The sequence below is a fragment of the Aulonocara sp. 'chitande type north' Nkhata Bay genome, linkage group LG18 (assembly GCF_057382095.1).
Source record: "Aulonocara sp. 'chitande type north' Nkhata Bay isolate Kocher_YH1m ecotype deep benthic linkage group LG18, A_spYH_male_GT1.1, whole genome shotgun sequence".
In the NCBI taxonomy this organism is placed as follows: domain Eukaryota; kingdom Metazoa; phylum Chordata; class Actinopteri; order Cichliformes; family Cichlidae; genus Aulonocara; species Aulonocara sp. 'chitande type north' Nkhata Bay.
In genome coordinates, this window is record NC_141361.1 from 39582186 (window position 1) to 39608176 (window position 25991).

Here is a 25991-nt window from a genome sequence, read left to right on the forward strand (position 1 = left end):
TTTAAATCATCCATACAGTTTATTTAAAAGATACAGATGCATTGCAAACATATACATTATGTTACAATACAAGAACAGTCAATATAAAAACCATCAAATCATAAAGCAGAATACAGAAATATGCAGTAGGTGCAGAAGTAGCCAAAACGTCATCATTCAGTAGCTTTAAACTGTTGAAATGAAACCCCAGTTCCAAAAAGCCTGTGTCAAATCAAATAGTTCATTTTGAATTTGATGTCTCAGTTTAAATGTGCAATGTTTTCTGTATTGTGAATAACATATGGGTTTATAACATAACTACATATCAGCCTGGTAATAATACATGTTTCCAGAAGCATCCTGGGTTGATCTTTTCATTCAGCTTTTTGGCTACATCCACATAACACCTACAAACGATTAATACCAACATCACTTTATCCAGCAAACATAGAGCTGTTAGCTCGCACTTTCTCAAATATATGATCCCACTCTGCTCTGCTGCCTGAAAATCACAAACCAGAGACTGACCAGACAATCAGTCGTTTCATTTCGGCAACACATAATCATAATTCTACAGCATGACTATAGTAGATATAGCTGTAACGTAACACATGAAGTATGCATACCAAAAGTAATTTCATAGCTGTTCTTGAGTATGAGTCTAATACATGTTAACACAAATAGAACATTATTGGATGATTTCAGTTAGGCACTCTTGATTTAAACACGTGACAAACATGAAGCAGGTTTAAAACTTAATCTGACAGAGCGGCGCAGCAGGAGACGAGTGAAGTCAACTAAAGATTGCTTATTATCAGGGTGGAGTGAAGAGTATTAGATTAAAACGTTAGATTGTCCAGTTAAAAAACTTTTCCTTAAACAAAGATTCAGAATATCAAACTTTCACATGCATTATTATAATTATATAATTCAAGGCAACGTGTTTTTAAGTAGCCTAATAATTGTATCAGTGTCTGTAGGTATCAAATAAAAGTACACTTCAATAGTATTTCTACATTGTTTATGTTTAATAAGAGAAGGATTCGTTGCATATTAGGCTACCTATATGATTTCTTTCTAGTATTTACATATGAACACAAAAATGACAACAAAGCAAAGATGGAACCAGCCTTCAAAGCGGTCGCCACAGCACACTGGAAGTTTGACTGCTAATCACGTTTTGGTACCTGTTGCAGTTCAAGTTCTGTCTGCTGAGCTTGGGTTGGCAAAGACTCAGCTTTAAAATCTCTCTGGGTTCTCAGCTAGCGTTGCATTAGCATGCTGTCTGAGCCGATGATTGAGCCAAAGTTGTGTTAGCAGTATAAAGAGTTTTTTTCTGCCCTGGATGCAGTTTGCACTGTGCTACCACGCTGTTATACAAGAAAAATAAATGTTCACATCTCCCAAAGCGCCAGCATTTTCCTCCACTTGCACATGAACTGAAATCAGTTGTTCAAGTAGTAGGAAGAAAAAAAACCATATAAACATGAAACAGATTTTGTTTTTGTATCTGCTTGGTGCACAGATGCCTCTCTGACATCTGTCTGTGAAATGTGCTGTAAAAACCAACTTGTACTTAGACAACTGAAGAACCTTTGTAAGTAACAACATAATTGTAACTAATGTAATTACTGAATTTGCTACAGTAAAATGTTACATTACTGCATCACTGAAAAATGTAATGTAATTACTTTGTAACGCAACACAACGAACACGGGGCCAGACTGGTTTGGTGCTGCAGGGATATAACAAAATGATTGTGGCCATCATCTCTGACCTTTGCCAGTTACATTGGTGACAGATGGCCTAAAGAATGCATCAGTGAGAGACGTTACAACAGTAGACCAACACACATGTGGGTGTTTAGTACTCGTATAAAGAGTGTGGTGTCCGCTGTGACGTTGTCCTGGTGCTCTGGCTATTGAAGCTAATGTGTCTCTTCAAACAAGGAATCTTCTTACCCACCAGCCTCTTGAAGTGGCTCTGAAACTTCTTTCCTAGAAAGGTGTAAAACACAGGACTAATGCAACAATACAAATAGGCAACGTTTCGGGTCACATAAAGTGCATAGTCCAAGCTTTCTGCGCTAGAACACGATTCTTCAATGGAACTGGAGATCTGTATTGCTCGAAGAAGTATGACGATATTATATGGAGTCCAGCAGGCGAAGAATGTGAAGATGATGACAAATATGAGCTTTATGGCACGGCACTTTTCTTTCATGCGGGTGGACATGATGCGTATGGTGATGCTGATGTAGCAGTACATCACCATGAACAGGGGGAGAAGAAAGAAGAGCAGAAATTGCTGGTAGTAACTGAAAAGACGCCAGCGCTTCATGGTGTCCTCTGTGAATCCGGACTCCTCGCACATCAGTCCAGTAACAGCATGCTTCCAGACATTTCGAAGAACCAGCTCTTTCACACTCGCTGCAATACTGATGCACCAAACGATCACAGATGCAATGATAGCATATAGCTTTTTCCTGCTCTTGGCAGCTGCCACTGCATGCACCACTGCTAGGTATCTGTCAAATGTCATAAGTGTAAGGAAGAGGATGGAACTGTAGAAACCAATAAAGTAGGCACTGCTGACCATCTTACATAGGGCATTTCCAAACATCCACTCAGATAGATGGTACGTGGCCCAGAAGGGGAGGCTGGCGGCAAAGAGGATATTGGACAGGACCAAATTCAGGAGGAAGATGTTTGTCACTGTGCTGAGCTTCTCATACTTGTAGATGATGAAGAGGACAAGCCCGTTGCCAAGGTAACTCAAGAGGAAATTGACATAGTAGAAAACTGGGATGAATTTTGCACCAAATTCATTGACACCTTTCTTGTCACAGAGCTGGACAGTTTCACTGACCACGTAGCTTTGGTCAGTCGTCTCTGTGTCGTTAAACAGAGTCATGAAGATACTAAATTGGTCATCTCCATCGTCCATGGCTGCGGTTTACCCTGTGGCACAAGAAACATTAAAGACTCGTTTTAGTCAGGAAAAAAATGCTCATAAAACACAAGAAGGAACATCTGATGAGTTTAGGCACCTTGTCCCTTAGTGTGAGACTGCCAGACAGGGTTCTGCTAAAACATCTCAAAGGATCTCAGGGACAGCATGATATGCCATTATTCCCATAGCTATATAACTAGCTATGACACTATATTTGTGCACTAATGTAAATCAGCGCACAAGTAATCATTCCAATGTAAAATTCACAACAATAATTGGTTTCTCAGGAGCAATGGGCTCCAAAGAAGTTTATTCCAACTTCTCACAGGTTGATGAGATTAGCAAATTACTGCATTCTGCTTTTATTCCTATTTCACAGAGCATCCCAACTTCATGCTATATATTATCAGACACAGTTTGATGGGTACAAAAATGGCCAGGACTATTGAAGATCAATATAAGGCACTCCTTTCAAAGATATAAGGACAGAGTAGCATTATGAAATAACTAACCCAATCTGTCACGGTTCTGGGTCCGTTGGACCCAGCAATTGAGTTTATGTTTTGGTTTACTTTTGCATCATGGATTATTCTTTGTTTCTCTGGTACTTTGTGTTTCAGTTATCTTGGTGTTTTGGATTGTTTTCTCATTCTCTTGTTGTAGTGATGTTTATTATTAGTGTTTCATGTTTTATTGTGAAAGTCTGTGTCTTAGGTTAGTGTGTGCAGCTTTGTTCCCCCTGTCTCGTTAGCCCTGATCTCCCCCAGCTGTGTCTCCCTCCTGTTGCCCATTCCCTCATTACTACCCTGTGTATTTAAGCCCTGTGTTTTCCCATGCTCGGTGTCGCGTTGTACCCTCAGATTATGCCTGTGTGTTTCTTTGGTTTCTGTAGTCACGTCACTTCACGTTTGGTTTTCATGCCAGCAATAAAGCTGAGGTTCTGATTTACAATTCTGTGTTCGAGTCCTGCACTTGGATCCTCCTCTCCGCCTACCCGCACACAGAGCCCTGACACAATCATTGCATACTCCATCCTGTTGGGTTCATTTGTTTCAAAACGGAGAAGAGAAACTGCTGACTTAAACAAGCCCTGATCCTCTCCACTGGTGTGTAATAGAAATGACTCATTTTCAGCAAAACAGGCTCATTTACATTTGAACTTTAGAGTAGGCTGTTGTATTTGCAATGTAACAATCTGGAATAATGTTACATTAACCAGGCTCATCCCAACACAACGTGATTATTAAAAGTGCTCTTTTGCAAAAACAATAAAATATTTATAAATACCTCACATGTTTAACTTGCCACTGCAGTCCCATCAGATTGCAAACTGAAACTACATTTCTTCCTCTGAATTTTTCTGAATTGGCCATTTGTAACTACTTTTGATTTTCCCTCCACATTTAAAAACTGTTTATTTGCCTTGTTTGGAATCATCAGCACAACCTCACCTGTCTGAATCTACAGTTCAGACACAAATCAGACAAAAAACATAAAATCCGAGTAGAAAAAGTGATATTTTTACTGTAACAACCACAAACATGTTTATTGAATCATATTTCATAACTTTAAATGCAAATATAAATGGTCAATTTTAAAATCCTACGCACAAGTTTTGCAAACAAAGTTATTTGCAGCCATTTACCTTTTTTTAATGACCATTTCAAACTATTTACAGAACAATCAGCTGTTCTTCAATAAGATGCCACAAATGATTTGTGCCACTACAAAACAATAATTTCTGTCCACTATAAAGGAAACATCACAGCCTGATACCTGCAGGTCTGACAGCAGCAGGTGTGTCACTGCTGTTTCTACCTGGAGACAGCAGTCGCCTCATTGTTCTGACACACAACACAAAACTATCCACAACACCACACACTAACTACACAAGACAACACATTAACTACACAAGACAACACATTAACTACACGCTCCAAACACGCTAAACGTCACAAATCTCTCACATCTCAAAACTCGCTCTCTCTCTTTTTCTGCTCTCTCTCTCTCTCTCTCTCTCTCTCTCTCTCTCGCCGTCACTCCTCTCCCTAAACAACCAAATGTCATGTCGCCATATCATATTTGATTGGTCGACACGGTGCATTTTTCCACCAACACGAAAGGGCTGGGCTTTTTGCTCATAAGCTGTCGCGGCTCGTAGGATGAGCTGTGTGGAATTGTTAAAGGACCCAAAACGCAGGCACTTCAGATGTGAGGAAGCTTTATAAAGAAGGTGGAAAATACACAAGGCGAGGATGGCGAAAAACAGAACTGGGTAAACCTAAACTGGGAAAACTAAAGAGCAAACCTGAAATGATAACCAAACGGGGAGAATGACACAGAGACACAGACAGACACAGGGAAACCACTCAGGATGACGGAGGAGATTGACGCAGACCAGAGAACAAAACACCATATAAGGCAGATGAACCAGCAACAGGCAGGAGAACACAGGGCTTAAATACACACAGCAGTAATCAGGGGAGACAGGAGGGGAACACACCTGGGAGAAATCACAGCTGACGAGGCAGGGGAAACGTAAGCTGAACACACTCACATGAGACAAGGACCTTCAGAATAAAACAGGAAACTAACAGACACAGAGGACTCTGTGTCTGTTAGAGGACCAGGCTCATTGTTAGACACTGACCTTAACAGAGACTCACGAGCAGACACAGTGACACCATGGACAGACAGAGGGAACATAGGCAGGCATAAAACAAAACTCTAACATACAGCAAACCTTTAAGCAGTGGAGCGCTGGGCACTGCTTAAAGCTGTAGCGCCCAGATTACTTCCATAGACAGCTCCTTCAGCTGATGTAAGATGCGGTCTGTTTGATGAAAAATAGTAACGCGACTGCATTTTCTTGTTAGTAACGGTAACGCCGTTGTAACGATAGGAATAGTAATTAGTTAGATTACTCGTTACTTGTAACGCCGTTATTCCCATCACTGCTCATCAGAGCAGTGATGGGAAGAAGTCTTCGGGAAGAAGAACAACCACATTCACATTCATTCACCAGTGTATGAATGTATCTACATTACATTCAGGTCACATTCACATCACATAACATTAACTGTTAATACCTTATGTTACTGTTGCATTTAAGTCCATGGGAATTATGTGTTTTCCAAAATTCCAATCTGGACTACACACAAAAATATGCAAGATAAGGTGGTGAAAAGATGGTGGAACATTGTAATCCATTCTAAGTACGATTAACAAATCAAGTTTGTGCAGGTTTACTGACATGGACTTCAACAGTCAGTCGAGGAGCAAATTTTGTTGTTTTATTTAAAAACTGGTTAATAAAACGCAGCATGATAACTAGTAAAGGTCATCGCTATCCAGATCTTTACGTTTCTCAATAGCAGAAATCTGCAGGTCTTGCACAATTAAGTATTCCATGTAATGTTTCCTCTTCATTGAAATGAATAGATTTCAGTATTTTGTCACTTAACCGCAGCTTTGATCGTCAGACTGCGATAACATACCAAAAGAAAAGCGACGTGGAGTAATATCACATCTCGTTTCACTGCTGGTGCAGCCCTCAGTTCAACCTGCTGAGTTCAACACTGCATTCAATTCTTATTGCAGGAGAGTTTACTTTAAAACATCGGTACGGTTTACTGTTATTATTAAGAATAGTTAAGGGTTGATTTAAAGTTAAAAGTGTATTAAAAGGGTTATATGCCATGAGTTACAGTCCTGTGCAAAAGTCTTGATCCAGCCCTAATTTTTTTAAATGTTGCTTTCAAAGAGTCATGGTTTGAAATTGTTTTTAAAAAGTGTTCATCAGCAGTGATGTCCAAGCTTTCTGAAGATCCTTCAGAGTTTAGTCGCTGGACATCGGATGTCTTTTCACTCACTTTCACAAAATTTTCTAGATACTCTTTAAACAGAAGTCTAATACTGCTATCTCACTTTCAGTCGAGGCTTTGTGCGTCGCTATTTTCAGAGGAAAGTTTACACTGAGCGATGAATCATTCACACATAAAAAGACACAAGATATGAACCGGCGCTCCGTCTACACATAACAGACCATAAAAAAACAATTTTAAATTGTATCTTTAAGCAGTTTGTTACTAGGAACCTGTTGCAAAAACACTTACTTGTGCCCATTACTTTACTTAAATAAAAACACTAAACAGAAACATTTTGCTGTGTATGAGAAAGTGTGTTTGACCAAACCTGCACATATAAATAATCTATTACAAGGTTAACTCATAAATCAGTTAATACCTGCACAAGCATGCTTACTGTAAACTTGAATGCTATGATTGTTAAAGGCTCATTATCAGTATTAGTGTATATTATTTTGATCAGATGTTTAGTTATGGAAACAGATGTTTCCATAACACAAGTTCCCATGGAAACATCTGTTTCCACTACGGTTGCCTATTTATTCATAAATAGTTATAAACAATAAGCAATAGAATAAGAAAATATCAACACAACAAGTGTGTGTGTTGAAATACACGTCATCATAAAATGTTAATGATACTTTAAACTATATTTAATAACTGGACCTATTACATAAGCAGTTCAGTTTGTAAGTTTCAGTCAGGTTACCGTGACTGTTAATATCAAAACTAAAACTGGTTTTCAGTTTTAAGTACAGCCATCTGCTTCGTTTGACATGATGAAAAACCTTCATCTCCCCCCTGCATTTATTCTGCATCTCCAGCTTTGAATATTTAGAGTTAATAAAGAAGTTTTAGTTACATATAAATATTACACCTATTTTTGAAAAAAAATAAAGTCCTTGATTTTAATGTCTTAAAGGCAATCAAACTCACCCGTGGAGAGAGTGCAAAATGGACAACAAGGAACCCAAGAATGCTGAGCCACTGGAAGATTCACGGCAACTGAACGTGTCAGTGATCAGCGAGTGTTTAAAGGGGACGTCTCAGAGCAGACCTGCAGAGGGTAGAGTGTGAGGAGACAAAGGGTGGACTCCAGCAGTCTCCAAACCATCTGATTCACTTTTAAAGAGACAAAAAGAAGACTGATGCAAACAAGGATTTTTGTTCTTTAGACTTCAGTTGTAACTGTATTTATGTTGGCTTTAAACACTTCTGCCAATAACACACACAAAATCATTTATATGTGTGGAAAATGTTTTTAATTATCTATACATCTGAAAGCATTAAAAAACTGCCCTAAAGCACAATAGCTAATAAGAACAATGTCAGGTTGCAAAGGTGTAAAACTTCTGTGTAATAATGATAGTTGATCATATCTGATACCACTTCCTTTCTTCTTCCTCTTTGCACACATATTTCAGTTTTGGTTCTCTGTCCAACAATAGGAAAGAGAAGTTAAAGGTAACGTCAGTCATAAGATTGCTGCCACTTTGGAAAGAATAATATCCAAACTAAACGAGAGATCTGAAACGAATGCAATTTGTTGTTTTCTTAGGACGTTGTGTGGGGATAAAAGAACCCACGTGATGGGGACAGTCATATGTCTATAAAGATGGATAAGCTGAGCAGCTGGAGAATTCACATCTACATCTACAATTATATAGTTATAATACCACAGAACTATAAACAGCAGTTTGACAGCCACATCAGACAAAACTGATGGGCCAAGAGGAAGCTTCAGAAAGCTGCTGGTGAAATGATTCAGATTTACACCCCCCCCTCACTCACACACACACACACACACACACACACACACACACACACACACACACGCACACACACACGCACACACACACACACACACACACACACACACACACACACACACGCACTTAACAAGAACATATGTGCCTCTTTCCTGGAACTATAAGAAAAAGAAAAGGTGTGAAACAGCTGCTGATTTCCTTGAACAATCATTTCTTTTCATACCTGATATCTGTCCCTGCAGAGACACCACCCATTAGACTGTGTGCAGAAAAACAGACGAATCAAAGTGTTGTTACGGTTGTAGATACAACTGATGTTGAAAAAGATATTGCTTATGTTTATAAAATGATTCTGACGACACTGACTGCTGAGACACGTTTCTTTAATTTCAAATGTTTCAATATTATACGTGAAACAATTGAACTACTGGGTAATGTTTAGTACACAGTCCCAACGGCTGATTCTGCTCATCTGGACGTTTTCAGTGTTTAGTCATCATCCAGGTGACTTTTTCAGTCTGAGCTGACTGCAGGTTTCCAACCTTATAAACAGGACATTTGCACAGTGACTGAATGAACAATGGGCTGTGAGGTCAGTTCCTTTAATTAATTCAATTGATAAACATAATAATAATAATAATAATAATAATAAAAGCCCACTGATCAATGTCCATGAGTCCCAGTCACAGAGAGTTGGGGAATGGCTGCAATCACAGCATGTAAGATGGTGACAGATGGACCCTTAGGCCCCCTCCTCGATTCAGAGATGGTCTTTCCCTTTTCACGTAAATGGACTTCTTGACTCCGCCCACAAACCAGCGTTCCTCCCTGTCCAGGATGTTACATCCTCATCATTGAAAGAGTGTCCACTGGCCTGTAGGTGTGCATAGACTGCAGAGTCCTGGCCTGACGAGGTGGCTCTTCTGTGTTGTAGCCAGAGGTTCTTTGGTTTCCCCGATGTATAAATCCTGCCAGTCCTCCTGCACTTACCAGCGTACACTATGATACTCTGTGTCGGGGACCCGATCCTTGGGGTGGACCCGTTTTTTGACACAGCGTGTTTTGTGGTTTAAAAGCTACCTGGATAATTGAGCATGCATCATGAGTACAGAGTCTACCAAAGAAGAGCCCTTCACAGATGAACTCCTCAGCCCATCTCTGAGAGGACAGTCACCATTCAGAGAAAGCTCATTTCCTCCACTCGTATCTGTGATCTCATTCTTTTGGTCACTGCCCACAGCTCATGACCACAGGTTGCTTTTATGCTTGGCTTGCTTTTCACCGTGATGGACCGGCACAGTGGCTGCATCACCCATCCATCTATACATCTCCTGCTCCCCTCACTTGTGAAGAAGACCCCAAGATACTTAAACTCCTCCACCTGGGGCAGCCACTCCACCTGTTTCCGGCCTCAGACTTGGAAGTGCTGATTCTCATTCCTGCCGCCTCACACAAACTGTCCCAGTGCAAGCTGGACATAAAAGTAGAGTTTTCATGTTGTCATATACATCTGCTATAGAATGCTAATATATAATGAGATATGTGTAATAAGCTGAAGGGGTTACATGAAGAGGATGTGGGATGTATGGAATCTTTGAAGCATCTACACTAAAGTCAAAACAACTCGTCGTTCAACTCCGAACAGAGATGAGGTACAACACACACTCAACAGCAAGAGGAAGCCAGGATGTCAGATCATCGTGTCATTTAATTTTAAATATAGAAACAGACCAACTTGTCATTAAACTGAACCCAAATGTGTTTTCCAGACCTGAAATTTTAATATGAAGTTATGAACTTTGTTCTTTTTAATATATTGTTTTCAAACTGTCTTGTCAGTAAGCTTTTGCAGCCAGAGCTCGATAAATGCTCTACAGGCTCCTCTTGTTCCCAGGTTTCTTTTGTCTCTTTATGTATTCATTTCTATTAGAGTTATTTCAGCTGTTATAGTTTAAGTGCAGTATGACAATGTCTAAGCTGACAGGCAGGAAAAAAGGAGGAACTGCTGCACCTGCACGAAGCAACACAGGAAGAACAGAAAAGCGTATTTGGTGATGTTCATGGACTCTAGACTGCATCCAAGTATTAAACAACAGTTTCTTTACTTAAAACGAATCGGTTCTTTTGTCTGTACTTGAATCACATGCTGGTTGAAGTAAAATCCACTGCGGTGCTGTGCAGAGACAAAATTACAAAAACTGCGTCACTGTCCTAAAATGTAATGATCTGAGTGCACAAGTCCAACCATCTCCATAAAACATTGTCTGAAAATCTTTGTGACAGTAGGAAAAGTGTTATGACCAAATGATAGTGCATCCACACGCACACATAGCTTCAAGTGTTGCTATTTTGGAAATTTGTTATTTTGGAAATGTTGACTGAGACCGAGAGCAAAAATAACAGGATAAAAAGCTGAAGAGAAACCACAGAAAGCCGAGCATGGCAAACATGCCTTCTTTATATCGGTGGTTGTGCGTTCGCTCTACATCTGCACAGGAAGCAGAAGGTTACGGTAAAAGTGAAACCACAGCTTTACGTCCTGTTTTATGAATATCAGACCGTTTCCCCTGAACACATACAGACACACACATCTGCAAGTCTGTGTGAAAGTCAATTATGTTAGAAACTAATACATTTGTAACATTTATTGATTGGTGCATATTTGTACATTTCTCATGATTTGTGACAGAGGCAGCAGTGAGTGCACAAGTCCACTCAGCTCTGACAGTCTGCAGCAGTCTGCGGCACTGACAGAGCTTTTCTTCTTGATGGTTCCCTTAAAAGAAGACCATACAATGAATGTGGAGTAAATATAGCTCAAAACATCTTCAGCGCCTGCTTCTTCTAGCAGGCATAGTTGTTTGTTCATAAAGCTGGTCAGTGCCAGCGGCCCACGTCTACCCCGTCTGCGTGCCCTGCTGCGTGGCTTTGTGCTGTAGTTGATGGAGGATTCAGCAGGTCAATGGCATTTCCTTCCCTGAGCTTTAGAACTGCTTGCTTCAGATTCCACCTGCAAGGAGTAACGAATGCGTGTGAGGAATAGCGACCATCAAGCTTTCACATCAGTCCCTATGGTTAGCGTTCACATCCTGCTTCATTTGTTTTTGACGGCGGTTAAAACAATTATGGACAGTTTCACAGCAGTCATCATACAGTGTGCTGAAGAGTGTTCGGCTGCAAATACGATTCAAGGCCTAGAAACCCGTAGATGTTGTTTCAGCTTTGTTGTTATTTGTGTGGATGTGTGTTTGTGTGCTTTTTAGTGTTAAAGTTGAAGCCACGCCTGAGACTACTAACACGGTAAAGGGTTGTTAGTCAGTTACAAAGTGAATATAAACTATTCACTGAATGTACCCAAAACACATTACATAAGATTTCTATCAGGACGCACAGCCCTGAAACACACACGGTCTTTACAATATAAAGTGTCCTAAAATGACTAAAAAATGACTACTGTCAATGTGTCAGCTCAACACAACACTCTACAATAAAGCATGTGAAGTGTTACATTATTCTGTGATATTTTCAAAAATAATGATTTTTGCTTTTCTCCATTAGTTATTCATTAATCGAAAATGTAAATACAACTCAAATATCAACGGCACTATATGCATGATATACCACACACACACACACACACACACACACACACACACACACACACACACACACACACACACACACACACTAAAATGTAATATGCTGATGACGAATGGCAGCGTCTGCATGTCAGTCATGTTGATGTCAGCCTAAACTGGCGCCCGTCAGTCACATCACTATGTCAAAATAAACTGAATACAAATTCAGCAGCAGCAGCAGTTCAGTTGTGGCACAACTGTCTCACCTGTTTGTGTTGGGATCCCTCAGTGAAGACGCACACAGATAGCCTCCGGATTTAATCCCTGTCACAGGAATCTTTATCTGCAAAGCAATTTACACTCAGTACTCAATACATTCAGAGTTCTTTGCAATAGGATTGAGTTTGTGATTTACATTTGCTCACTATGTGGATTCTACACCAATTTTCTATACATCTAAATACTTTTAAAAAGCTACTTGTAAGCAAATACTTTAATTATACGCAGAAGGAAAACCAGTTTAGCTGCACATGCAAAACTAGAAAAGAAAGAAGTCAGGGATGACAGCATCGGTTGTCTGTGTTATTGGCACACTTGCCCTCCTAAAGGACAGTACCTGTGCAGTGTGCTTATCTACACGGTTGTATCTGTCAGTCAGATGGATGTTGTGGACCTTTAAAGGTGGCGCCCCCAGGCTTTCCATGGCAACTGGACATGCCTCCAACTCCTGCAAAGCCAGCCTGTGGTAGTCTGACGCAGCAAAGTTCTCTAAGTAGACAGCAGACAGAATGATATATGTGAGTGAACAAAAACAGGAAAGCTAGAAAATAATACAACATTTTAAAGTATGAATGGAAACAGTTACTCTTTTTACTCAAAACTTAAAGTTAAAATAAGCTTTCACAGAACACAAACCAAGAGTTTAGTTTTTAAAAAGGTTCATATGGAGTGAATTTGGCAGGGATGTGATAGGACGAGGAGACAGTTATTCCCTTTTATTCAGAACATAAGCGTCACACTTCTATACTTGTATAGACGTTAGCTGGTTAGAGAATTACGAGGATGTCTGTTCCAGTTTTAGTGAAAGCAATGCTAAACTGGTGGCCAGCGTTAATGACCTGGAAAGCCGACAGAACATGCAGGTCTGGTGGAATCCATCGAAGGTGAGTGCAGAGCCCATCGCTCACCTGTTGCTAAGCCAAACTTAGCTCAGAGACCATGGCCTGTAATCATTCGCCTTTATCGCTATCAGATAAAGGACCTTCTGATCCGCGAGGCTCGGCGGGGAGGGAAGTTGCAATAACATTACCAGCAGAGAGAAGGGATGGCTTTGCTCAGCCGCTGATGCGAGGGATTATGTGGACAACCTATCCACTGTATTTGTATCATCCTGAGCATCCATGTTATGTTATTAACTACCGCAGTCACGTTATCCTTTGCTGCAGTATGCAGGAGGCTAGATGATACCTGGCTGCTATGGTTACGGGAAGACTGTTCAGCAGTGGTTTTAAGTATTTGCTCATGTCAGCACTCTGCATACTTGTATACCGTAATTGTCGGGCTATAAGCCGCTACTTTTTGCACAAGCTTTGAACCCTGCAGCTTTTAGTCAGGTGCGGCTTTTCTATGGATTGTCCGTGATTTTTGTCATATCGTAAGAGGATTTGTTTTGTTTGTTCCGCTGTTGTACGGCACTACCGTTGCCTGGCGGAAGGATCGGGGTTCAAGAGTGGTATGTTAGTCACATGTCCGTCCGCCAGGCAACGTAGTGCCGTACGAAGTAGCGCGAAAAACAAACTTCAAAGTAGCGCTACGCATTCAGCGGGAGGCGTGGATGACGAGCGGCGATAAACTTGCGAAAAGCAAGTTATGCTCAACTCCACCGGTGGATTCTGACAGCGTGGAAAAGTGTGCAAACATCCACGATCACTAACGGATTTCTAAGGGCTGGACTGCTGCATGATGGAGAGGAGGACACCGCCACGGCCCTTCAGAGGGTGTTCGACTCTGACACTGACAACGAGGATTTCTTTGGTTTTGAAAGTGACAACGAAGGAGAAGCGGAGAGTGGATGACGAAGCCATCCTGAGCCTGTTTGTATCCGACACTGGAGGAGAGGACTTTGGTGGTTTTAGAGCGCAGGAAGAAGAGAAAGATGGTGAATGACTGACTTTTCTTCTTGTTAAAGCCGTGTCGCTGCACCTGAGCCTAAAAGGTAGTCTGAATCTATTGTTCTGGTGTGCTGCAGGTTACTGTTATGTACTACATGTGCAAATATGTACCCATAACTTGTTTTTCAAAATATTAATAAAAGGGGTGTGTCTCCAAACAGCCATCTCTTTCCTGACAATTCGCTTTGTGCATATTCTCTTACATATGATAAGTCAACATTGAAACACCTGCGGCTTTTGGTCAGGTGCGGCTAATGTATGTACAAAACAGGATTTTCCCCTGATTTTAGCTTGTGCGGCTAATATTCAGGTGCGCTTTGTAGTCCGGGAAATACGGTACATACATGCACGTATTGGTGCCGCTTTTATTTTACTTTTTTCTTTCTCACTTTTCAACATTTGTGTATCTGGTAAGATGTTCTGTTCTGATGTGGTTGAAGGCACAGCCATATCTGACCAGAAGCTTTAAGGTTTAATTACGAATCTATTCTACAGAATTTTTGTTTTCTCTTTTTGAATAAGGTAGGAAGTGTTTTGGTGAGCTCGCTGCTTTTCGTTTTGGCAGCCGTCATCAGCTGGGGAAAAAGTAGTGGGGGTGGTTATGGAGTAGTGAGTATGGAGGGGTGGGAATGATCTGATTCTAATAGTAACGTTTTAGGAGGCACAGTGGCCTCGGTTGTGTTGGTTTCATTTGTGTTTGCAGGACAACCTTACCCTATTGTACATGCATGGCTCTATCTGTGCACGAATCTCTGTCGAGGTTGGGTAGTGCTGTAGACTCGTTAGGTGGAATATTGAGGTGTAAACCACCCTGCTAAAAGGATGTTCTCACACATCAAACAGTGCAGGGCAGCGGTGGTTTGTTTTATATTGTTTTGTGTTGTTTAAACAGGAAACACACATTTGCAGGTCGGATAGCACCCATCTCACTGGGGGAGGGGCAGCATTTTCACTCCACTCGTCAGGCCAAAGCCAGAGGTGTTTCAGTCGTTACGGATCCAGATGTGTGCTTTGAAAAACATGAGGTCATTTCTGATACGTTAAACTCTCGTGCCAATCATGAATCTTCCCGATGCCCCAAAATACGGAAAACATTAGTGATTTAATTAAACTCTTCTTGCAGACAAGAATTTTCTAAAATTCATGAAAAAACAAATCTGCTTTCCCCCAAACGAATACAACAAATGAGATATTTAGCCTGACGATTTAGGATACACTGAAAGACTTTCTGAGGGGGCAATTCATTTCTTATTCAGCAAACATGAGGAAAAAGGGAGTGACTTGAATTAGCTAACCAAATCAAAGAAATACTTCAGCTATATCCAAGGATTAAAAAAAACACAATTATATAATAGACGGTAATGCTGCAGACTATGTTTGACATCCTTTCAACACTCAGTTTAATGTCAGCTTCTAAAGTGTAAGAGTTTGTTCTATATGCACAGACAGAGCTGACAGGATGCTATCCAACAGCTGAAGGGCATCCAGGCAAAACTGCATATTCCCAAAAACAGAACGACCAATGGTACCATCACCTCAGATCATGTTAGAGTAACAACACATCCAGGTCTCTCAATTCTCAACTTTATACCTCTGAGCTTCCACAGGAGAAAACTCTGATGGAGAACTTTTTAATTCTTTGAATATCCCACGCTCTCTCCGAAATGTAACCTATAAAAAGGAACCTATAAAACAGGCGGAAGTTAAGATTTCATCAGTCTGGAAAGTCTCCGGGCCAAGATGGATTTCCTGATTTTTTTTTAAAGCATTCTCAGTATTGTTTTCACCTCAACTGTGTGTAGCATTGCCATATTTAAAGGAGTCAGCCAAAGTCCCTTCATCGTTCTATGAAGCATGTATGACTGTTGTTCTAAAGAAAGGTAAAGATCCACTCGAATGCTCATCTTACAGGTCAGTCTCCTTACTCACTGACCAAAGTTTTAGTGCATAGGCTGGAAATCGTTTTACCATCAATCGCATCTGAAGATCAAACCAGCTTTATTAAAAACCAGTATCTGTCATCCGTTTGATATATTATATTCTCCTCGCACGGAGACTCCAGACTGTATCTGCTCCCTGGATACAAAGAAGGCGTTTGATTGTGTGGAGTGCGAGTATCTATTCTCAAGCTTGGGAAAATTCAAGTTTGGACCCAAATTTAATTTTTGGATAAAATTGCCCTAAACCCTCAATCCTTTCAAACTCCCAGCAGTCACAGCTGTTTAACCTCCAAACCCAGCAAGGGTGTCCCCTCAAGTCCGTTACTCTTTGATGTGGATATAGAGCCACTGGCCATGCTACGAGGCTGAGCAGATGTCTCTGGGAAGTGGAGGAGAGGAGTCATGCATAAAGTATCCCTGTATGTAGAGGATCACCTGGTCTTCTTGTCATGTGAATCTATACATCCTATTTTCTACATTTTTACTCCGTATGTTTGCAGGATGCAAAGTGAACTGAATACACCGTAAACACTGCAACACTTCCACGCCTTTTTCATTTTATTGGAGGGGCAAACACCCTTGAGTGAAAAACTCTGGTCTCCACAAGTCTAAGCATAATTTCCAGTATTACTATTGGGCATCTAATATATGCTGGACCAGGTTTTGGTTTAATTTCCAATTCCTGTTAAAGACACATCTGTCTTGGCAATACTTGGATCTCCACTTTCCTTGGCCTCCATCAAGTCATTTGATAATCCAGTGGTGAGGCACACACTCAGATGAAAAAACACCGGTGAAACTGACTGTTCTCCTTTGAGTCCAGTCTCACCACATTATGTTTTTCAACCATCCTTAAGCGATTCTGTGTTTCAGGATTGGTGCAGTAGGTGCTTCGTATCTTTCATGAAACTCTCTGAAACATTCAATCTCCTGCACACAAATCTTCTCAGAGAGCTTCAGATCAGACACTTTGTTCAATCTCAGATGTCCTACTTCCAGAGGCTTGAAGACGGCTGATATGTTCCTATATTTGTATCCATCTCAGAAAGGGTTAATATCTGTTATTTATGACACGCTGGGTGTTCCCCTCTTTATTTTTAATTTAAATTTTTTTTTACTATGCAAATGTCTGTCAATGTTCTGCTACTGGAAACTGGATTTTCCAGAGGAAGCTACCCGAGGGATTAATAAAGTTTTATCTAAGTTTTATCTTCTCTACTAAAAGATGTGAACAAAGCATTACAGACAATCCCTACTGCAACCATCTCCAAAACGAATCAGCTGATCTAGACCACAGCAGCAGCGACCGCTGAGGTGCTTGGCTACAAAACGAACAACCACAAGGAGCAGTGCCCCCGTATGTTAGCAGGGAGGGACGTTCTGGGGAAGCACTGAAAGTTGGCTAAGTGTGATCTCTAAGAATCTGCCAAGCAAAGACTCACAGCCTTGGTCACCACTTGATAAGGTTTATCAGACAGAAGGCAAGAGAATAAACTGTACTCTTAGTGGCAGGGGAACAATATGAGAAAAGCCCCACCAAGGCTAGAGATGGAGAAGGGGAGAAGACACAACCTATAACAGCATTGTTCAGTGGCTAGTGGATGTGAGAGCAGACGGAGCAACAGGCTCCAGTAACCATCACAGTGCAGACATCCAGTAGGTCTCCAGTATGAAGAGTTGGACTGAAGCTGGGTAAATTAAGCTCTCTTCCCTTAAACAGCAGGTTAATTGTGCTGAGACCTTCTGTGATCCAACTTCTGTACCCACTTTCTCAAACAGATGGAAGCGGCAAATTTTTCCTGTCCTGTTTCTATTCATGTTTCTATTCATGTTTCTATTCATGTTTGTTCCAGGAATGGTCGATTAAATGCTGTCTGAGCATCCAAGCTCCATTGCAGGTGTTCTGTGTCTTGCTGCTATTGCACACGGCTACAATGGAGGACATCGAGGCAACGGTATAGCTGGCCCTATTCCAGGAAGTAGGCTCAGCTAAAACTCTGAATTTGTTAAGTCTGTGATAAGGGCTAAGTCAGTTACCAGGGCAACAGAGTCTGAAGTAAACATGCTGGCTGGCAGGTTTTCTTCATCAAGCAACTTCTCCCCACCTGCTGACACTCAGATTCATTCTCTCATTCATAGATTTGCTATCAAATCACGTAGCAGAGCAAGAGAAGTTTTTCCAATCAATGAAATCCCAGTTAATCGTTACTTTGCTATTTTTTGTACTTAACATGAACTCTTATTATAATTACAACACAGATCTATTAACTTTAATAAGCAGTCACACTGATGGAAAAACCTTTGGCCCAACTGGAACTGGGAAACGAGGTCTTGTCTGGGTTAATCTCACCGTCATTAAACTGTGGCTGAATTTCACTTTCTGGTCCTCCAGTTTAACAAAGCTAGTCCCATAAAAGTAGACCTATCAGACTGACCATGGCTCTCCAAGGTAATGAGGTAGTGCAGATACGAGTGGGCAGAGGTGACTACCTTCAGAGGGCTGCAGATACAACAGGGAAGATGCAAGTGCAAGGAAAAGGGCGAGGGGCAACACTGCACAGTAATAACAGGCCAGACAAGTGGGACTCAAAGCCAAGGTTTCAAACCACAGCGCAAGACAGAAGGCAGGAAGTGGAGGCAGGCGAACCAACGGTGCAAAGTAGTCCCTCTGAAGGCAGCAGCACGTTGTGCACCAACAAACGCTAAAGTGAGCAGAAAATAGAGAAAGGAAAGAACCAGAGTGGACACAGGCAATCAAGTCACCGAGAGAAAGGGAAGTGACTGCAACTGCAAGATCTGGAGAACGACCTCAGCATCATTCTGAAGCATTCAGTGCATGGCCAGGTCGAAGCTAAGCTTAACTTCATGGACGACATGTGCGGAGAAGAAGGGTCGTCCAGGGCTGGAAGGAAAGAGGGAGACAGATCAAGCAAATGATGGTGAGGCTGGCAAGAAAAGCGATGAAGGGGCAGAGATCCAGCTCTGAAATTGCTACGATTCTCTTTGTTGATGTGGGAGGAGGGTTTGAGGTTGGCAATGAGAGGAAGCAATCCAAGTACTCGACCTGGCAGCTGAGTCTCGGGAGGCTGACTGAAATGCTGTAATATGCTCACTGGAAGTCAGGTATCAGGGCTTTGTTGGCTCCTCAACTTCACTCCTCCTCTGCAGTCTACGCTGCACGGGAGCAGCGCTGATGCCAGCCACCAGAAAACTGGCAGCAGAAGCATAAAGCCAGCATGTGGTTGTGATTACAGAGATCGCACAAGGTCTGGGGGCTAAACAACAGGGGATAAACATCCTTGGCTGGTGGTCCTCAGCTGATGCCACCCATAGATGTTTACTGTGGCTCCCCCAGGCAAAGGCCTTCAAGGGGCACCTGAGCTAAAGGGCATCATTAAAGGTGGGTGAGGCAGAAATGCCTGGCAGGATTTCCACCATCCTGCGTAGTGATGTGAGCTTTTAGCTGCTTTTTGAATGACAATGTGCTCAGATTGTGGAGTTTCTAGAAGAGGACACCACAACTGCAAAGTCGTGTTGTCAGCTGTCGAGGTAGAAGAGGGTCAGATATTAGAGCAAGAAGGGTTAGGCTTTATCATTCACTCACTGCACACATAACGTGCAAAATGTTTACAATTAGTAAAAGTACATTATCATGCACCTCTCTTTTATCATTTCTTTTAACCTCCTAGGACCTGCGTCCACATATGTGGACGTCACATTTTGGGTTATTTAGACCAAAATACTCAATTTTGCTCTATAAGGGCCTGATATCCACTTACGAGGACATTATCCTGCTACTGTTCTTTCAAAATTTTAAACAAATATCCTCATATGTGGCTCTTATTTTTCTTAAAAACAAAAAGATAAAAAAATAATCTGGTAATAGTTTGTTTTTACATTCATCAGGTCCCAATCAGCCCAAATATCAAAGAGATTAAAAATGCTGCTGTGGAAGAGTTCAGGTCTTAGGAGGTTAAACCCAACTTAAATTATGTTAAACCACCAAAACAGGTGATGACATTCAAACAGTAATTAGATCACCATGTTTTTGAACATGTGCAACAAACCACAGAGTGGTGCTAAATCCTGAAGCCAGCCCAGGTCAGCTGGAGCTGAAAACCTGAAGAATTCACTCTCAGGAGTGCAGCTGAAGTTAACGTCAAGTTGAATTTTTCTACACTCTCAAATGACACATTTCTGAGCGCGACAGTACATGATCGAAGCTGCTGAAATGAAAAGTTTCACTAACTGTAAGCTTTTGTACTCACTCTGTAGCAGGTAGTACATTGTGCCGATCCCTGCACCCGTCAGCACGGTGGTGAAGATGGTGAGCTGCTGCAGGTGACTGTTGGAAATCCTCATGCTTGCTTTCTTTCCTGAAAATAATGACGAGGATCTGGTCAGTATACAGAGAGCGTCTGTGTTTTAATAAGGAAGTATTCATGGTTTGCCATGAATTCTGTGGTAACTACAGGACACAACCTAAAAGCTTCTGAGAGGCTTCAGTCTTACACATTTCCAATTTTCTGAAAGAGAAAAAACACGTTTTGTCATTTTTAATAGCAAAACATATGGTGACCCCCTGACCCCCTCTCCTACACACATACAGTTCAACAAGTACTATTAATATCACCGCCTACATCCATGAGACAGCTCAGCTAATGATGGTAAAGGTTGCCAACACAGGCAAAGACACATACATGCACATTCTGTGAATGCATCCAAGTCTGGTTTCCCTTATTTTCAGTCATATGTATCCTGTGTTTATGGTGGCTGCTAAGATTGAACATGTCCAAACCTAGCACAGGTAATCCATATGAGCACAGCGATGTGTGCTTAGCCCCTCCTATAGTCCCTGTTCATACACAACTGTGTGGCTAAACATGAGTCCAACACCATCATTAAGTTTGCGGATGACACAACCATCAAAGGCCTCATCACAGACAACGATGACTCTACTTCCTGAGGAGGCTGAGGACGTTTGGCATGAATGCCAACATCCCCTCAAACCTCTACAGGTGTGCGATCGAGAGCTTGCTGACGAGCTGCATCACAGTCTGGTACAAAGCTGCTGTGCCAGCAGCCGGAAATCACTCCGGAGGGTGAAAGCAGCAGAGCACATCACTGGCATGAGGCTTCCTGCCATTCGGGACATTTATCTCCAGCGATGCCTCCGTAAAGCACACAGCATCACCAAGGACCACAGCCACCCAGCACATCAGCTCTTCTCCTTGTTACCATCTGGCAGACGTTACAGGTTCTGTCTGCTCGGACTACAAGACTCAAAAACAGATTTTACCACCAAGTCGACACCTCAACCACAACACTTCACAGGATGCACACAGCTGTCCTGCAGTTTCTCAGGTACACAATACACTCTGCACTGGTCACCCCATTCTTATTTTTTTGTTAGTATTTAAATAAAAATAAAAACCCTTCCTCTTACTGACCCTTAACCCTTACTGTCCTGCTGAGTGACTGTCTTCTGCTCGTCAAATACATTTTGACCCTGTGCTAACGTGCACATGACAAATATAACTGAAGCTAATGAGCCAAAATGTTAGGCTCAGCCTGGCAGTTTTATATCAGCGCAAGTGGCTCCTCAGACTGAGGAAGAAATCAATGGCTGCACCTCTATAATAGGGAAGTTTAACTGCAGCTGAGAGTCTCTGTTTAGCTGACATGCAGAGGCCTTAGAGCAGGGGTGTCAAACTCAAACACACAGTGGGCCAAAATTCAAAACTGGAACAAAGTCGCGGGCTAACGTTAATATTTATTGAAATATATTTTTTCCTCCAGATATAGGAATGAATCTTTTCTTATGGACTCAAACACGTTGTGCTGAAAAACTGAATATGGAACAAGCAAAGCTTAATACTAAACAATATATATATTAGCTGTATGATACCAGAAGGCCAGCTCTGATAATAACTTGGTATGGCTTCGCAGGCCAAATGTAATTAGGCTGCGGGCCAGAGTTTGACACCTATGCCTTAGAAGGTTCAACTCATCACGTGTTTTTCACAAGACAAACTATCTACATAAGAAACAAGTAAACAAGTATAGTTAAGTACACGGGGTTTTGAAAAGTAACACTTTTCTTTCTTAAATATCATTTTGCTTCTTGAGGAAGGGAAACCAGGAGAGGGCTGAGGTGTGCCGAATGAAAGAAAACTGGACTGACTGAGTGGTTCGTTTAAAAGTGACATTTTTGGTTCTGATTGTTGTCAGTATGTCAGCAGAGCAGGGAGATCTGCTGACATACTGATGATTTTTGTTAGAGAGACTTCTGGATGTTATTCAGGATGTCGCCATAGACAAAATTGAACATGCTCCTCTAAGATCCATGAAATGACATGTGGTGTGCCTCAAGGGTCGGTTCTAGGCCCTGTACTTTTTAATTTGTATATGTTGCCTCTCGGCAGTGTCATCAGGAGGCATGGAGTGAACGTCCACAGTTACGCTGATGACACGCAGCTGTACATCTCCGTGTCTCCTGATGACACCAGACCAGTGGATGCCCTTTTTAACTGTGTCTTGGATATAAGATCTTGGATGGCAGAAAACTTTTTACAGCTTAACCAGGACAAAACTGAAGTTTTAATTGTTGGTCCTGAGGCTCAGAGAGAGAAACTCTTGTCTAAATTAGAGGCATTTTCACTATGTCCTTCGCTACAAGTGAAAAACCTGGGTGTTATTTTTGACTCTGAGCTTGGTTTTATCCCACATGTTAAACATGTAACCAAAATTGGATTTTATCATCTAAAAAATATAGCCAGAGTCCGCCCTATTCTCTCTCGGGCCAACACGGAGATGCTGATGCATGCTTTTATTACCAGTCGCATTGATTACTGCCCTGCTCTCTGGTCTTCCTAAGAAGAATATTTCAACTTTACAACTCTTGCAAAACTCGGCAGCTCGTGTGCTGACGAAGACCAGAGGGCGGGCCCACATTACACCGGTTTTAGAATCGCTGCACTGGCTCCCCGTGTGTTTCAGGATCGATTTTAAAGTTCTTTTATTGGTTTTTAAATGTCTTAATGGTCTTGGGCCTTCTTATCTCTCAGATCTGCTTTTACCATACGAACCCTCGCGGACCCTGAGGTCCTCTGGTGCTGGCCTTTTGATTGTCCCTAAAGTCAGGACACATACTCACGGAGAGGCAGCGTTTCAGTGGTATGGTCCTCGTCTGTGGAACAGCCTGCCGGAGGAGCTCAGGGCCGCAGAGAACGTACATGTTTTTAAGAACAGGCTCAAGACCTACCTTTTTAATTTAGCTTTTACTTAGCGTTTATTTATTTTATGCTTATTTATTCTATCCTGTTATTCTATTATTAATTTAGGATTTACCTAATATTTCTTGATTTTATTCTTATTCATTTTTTAATCTTCTTACTCTATTTATATTTATATTTATATTGTATCCTGTTCTTATTTATTTTATCATTTTACCCTGTGTATATCGTATTGCGTCATATCTCCAGTGTTTCCTCGGAGGGCGCTCTCTGCACCGGGGCTGTTATTGACCGTGGCTGCTGGGTCTCTGGGGTCCTCTCAGCCTGGTTGGGGGGCTCCTTTGCCTCCCTCTTGCTGTGTGCCCAGCCCGGAGGCTGCGGTCTGTGACCGGCTCCCGGTGCAGACGGCTCTCTGTTATAGTGTTTCCTCACTTGGCTCATGCGAGCCCAGCCCAATTTTTACTCTTTAAGTGTGCGCGTGTGTGTGTGTGGGGGTGGGGGGATATATGTGTATTGAGAGTGTGGGGAGTGAGTTGGAGGGTGGGGTGGGCTGCTTTTAACTATGTAAAGCACTTTGTACTACATTTTTTCTGTATGAAAAGTGCTTTATAAATAAAGATTGATTGATTGATTGATTGATTGATTGATTGATTGATCTAAACAGTTTCAATCTTATCAACATTGATGTTATTCCCCAGAGGGTCTGCAGATGGAAATTAGCCCAAGGCTATAATCTGGCATATTTACATTTGTTAACATGTTCATTAATATGTATTGCCCCTCTTTCTAAAAATAAATAAATAAGTAAATTCTGAATGCAGAAGAGAGCTGTGGGATTTTAATATGACCGGTAACAGCTTCACTGTTGGTCTGGTGTTTTTGGAGAGACGCGCACGCCTTTGGCCTGCAAACATGTGTTGGACGTTACATGTTTGAGCAGACTGTATTAGTACATGTTGAGAGAGCTCATTGGTTTTACCTATTACAGGATGTGTCCTGTATTAAACCTTGTTAATGACACCGTCTTCATAGGCCACCGGTTGGGACTGAACCAGCTGATGCTAATTTGGAAGATTGCTTTGTAATTCCTGACAGGTTTGAGACGGTGTGGTGACTTTTCGCGCCTCCCTTTCTTCGCATGTTCAATACTTTTTCCCTGCGTCGTTTCTCGTTATTGCACAGAATCATCTGCGGTTTGATTTCGTTACATGTGTGGACTGAATGGGTTGCACCAGCATCTGGTCTATCACTGCCTACAGATAGCGTTAGCATTGCACTAACTCAGTGCATGAGTGAAACACGCAGCGCTGCAACAGGTCCTCCAATAATCCGTCAGAATGCAAAGAAAGTGGAAAGGAAAAGATCTAACAGCAGCACCGTCGTGGCTGCGCAGACTGTTGACCGTCGTTGAGAGCAGATAAGCACCGGTGTGAAGTGCACAAGGCAGGCAGACGTGTTCTGTGCATACTGGGTCCCAGCAAGAGTAATGCTGAAACACATGCAGCCGCAAACACCGCGCATTCGCTGCGTGTCAAGGTTGCTCACAATGATATTTAAACAGCTAAGGTGCATCCTTGGAGACAACTATAACACCACACGTCGACACAAACACTCACCTCGCGTTACGGTGGACCACTGTATTCTCTCCACATCCGGTAACGTCACAAAACCCGTAGCCAATCGGTTGTGGGTGCGCTTTATCAAACAGCCGGATGGGCCGGTTGTCGCTTGTTCACGCAGGGGGTGTTTATCGAAATATGATATTAGACCCTGTCGGGCGTGGTTCAGAAAGAAGCTGAAGCTGGAAGCCTTCCTCTACTGCAGTACTACACGGGACCTGTTTATGGTGGTCCATCAGCAGCACGTCTCACCACTAGTGATGGGCAGATGAAGCCCCATGAAGCACTGAAGCTTTTCATCCAATTGGTTCACCCCAACGCGAAGCTTCATGAAGCTTCATTTGCTCTAGCAGGACACCTACTGGACGTAAAAATAATAGCTGGCATGAATTTGAAGAGTGTGGCATTTTGCACACAGCCTGTAAATGTCAACAACAAAAGGAGTGTGTAAAACATGTATATTGTAGTGATGGCAGTATACTGTGTATATTTATAGTGGCAGTATGGGAAATGATTATTTGGAAATGCTTGAAATGGAAATGATCATTTACTGTGAGGTGAGGTGTGGTTGGGGTGTGGACAGTGGTTGTGCTTTTGTAACGTTGAGGTATGGACAGCTACACACTGAGGCTTTGAGGCTCAGTCCTGCCTGTTCACATTTTATTCTGTAAAAACTAAATTTTCACTGCTTTTATGACCTTTTTAGTGGGCAGAACATAGCTGGGATTTAATGATTTAACAAATCTTTTGAATCCTTTGTCCTCCACAATGCTAAATGGCTGTGAGTCCTCAATCACCATGCTAACCAGGTCTTCATCTATTTGAGATTGTTCTCCTGAGGAAAGACAATAAAGACAAAGCACAGATATAAATATCACACAC

General features: G+C 41.8%; 2 protein-coding genes across 2 annotated transcripts; both read right to left on the bottom strand.

The window, feature by feature from the left end:
- Positions 1-7980, bottom strand: ccr12a (chemokine (C-C motif) receptor 12a). The gene is made up of 2 exons (XM_086272729.1): positions 7734-7980; positions 1-2939 (listed from the first exon to the last, which is right to left on the bottom strand). The coding sequence occupies exon 2, from the start codon at positions 2923-2925 to the stop codon at positions 1843-1845; it is 1083 nt and encodes a 360-aa protein (XP_086128855.1). The 5' UTR covers positions 2926-2939; positions 7734-7980; the 3' UTR covers positions 1-1842.
- A 3026-nt stretch (positions 7981-11006) lies between these two features.
- coa1 (cytochrome C oxidase assembly factor 1) lies at positions 11007-25374 on the bottom strand. Its single transcript, XM_086272585.1, has 5 exons — positions 25107-25374; positions 20524-20631; positions 12761-12912; positions 12411-12487; positions 11007-11576 (listed from the first exon to the last, which is right to left on the bottom strand). Exons 2-5 carry the CDS (start codon positions 20615-20617, stop codon positions 11444-11446), a joined length of 456 nt encoding a protein of 151 aa, XP_086128711.1. The 5' UTR covers positions 20618-20631; positions 25107-25374; the 3' UTR covers positions 11007-11443.
- Positions 25375-25991: the final 617 nt, after the last annotated feature.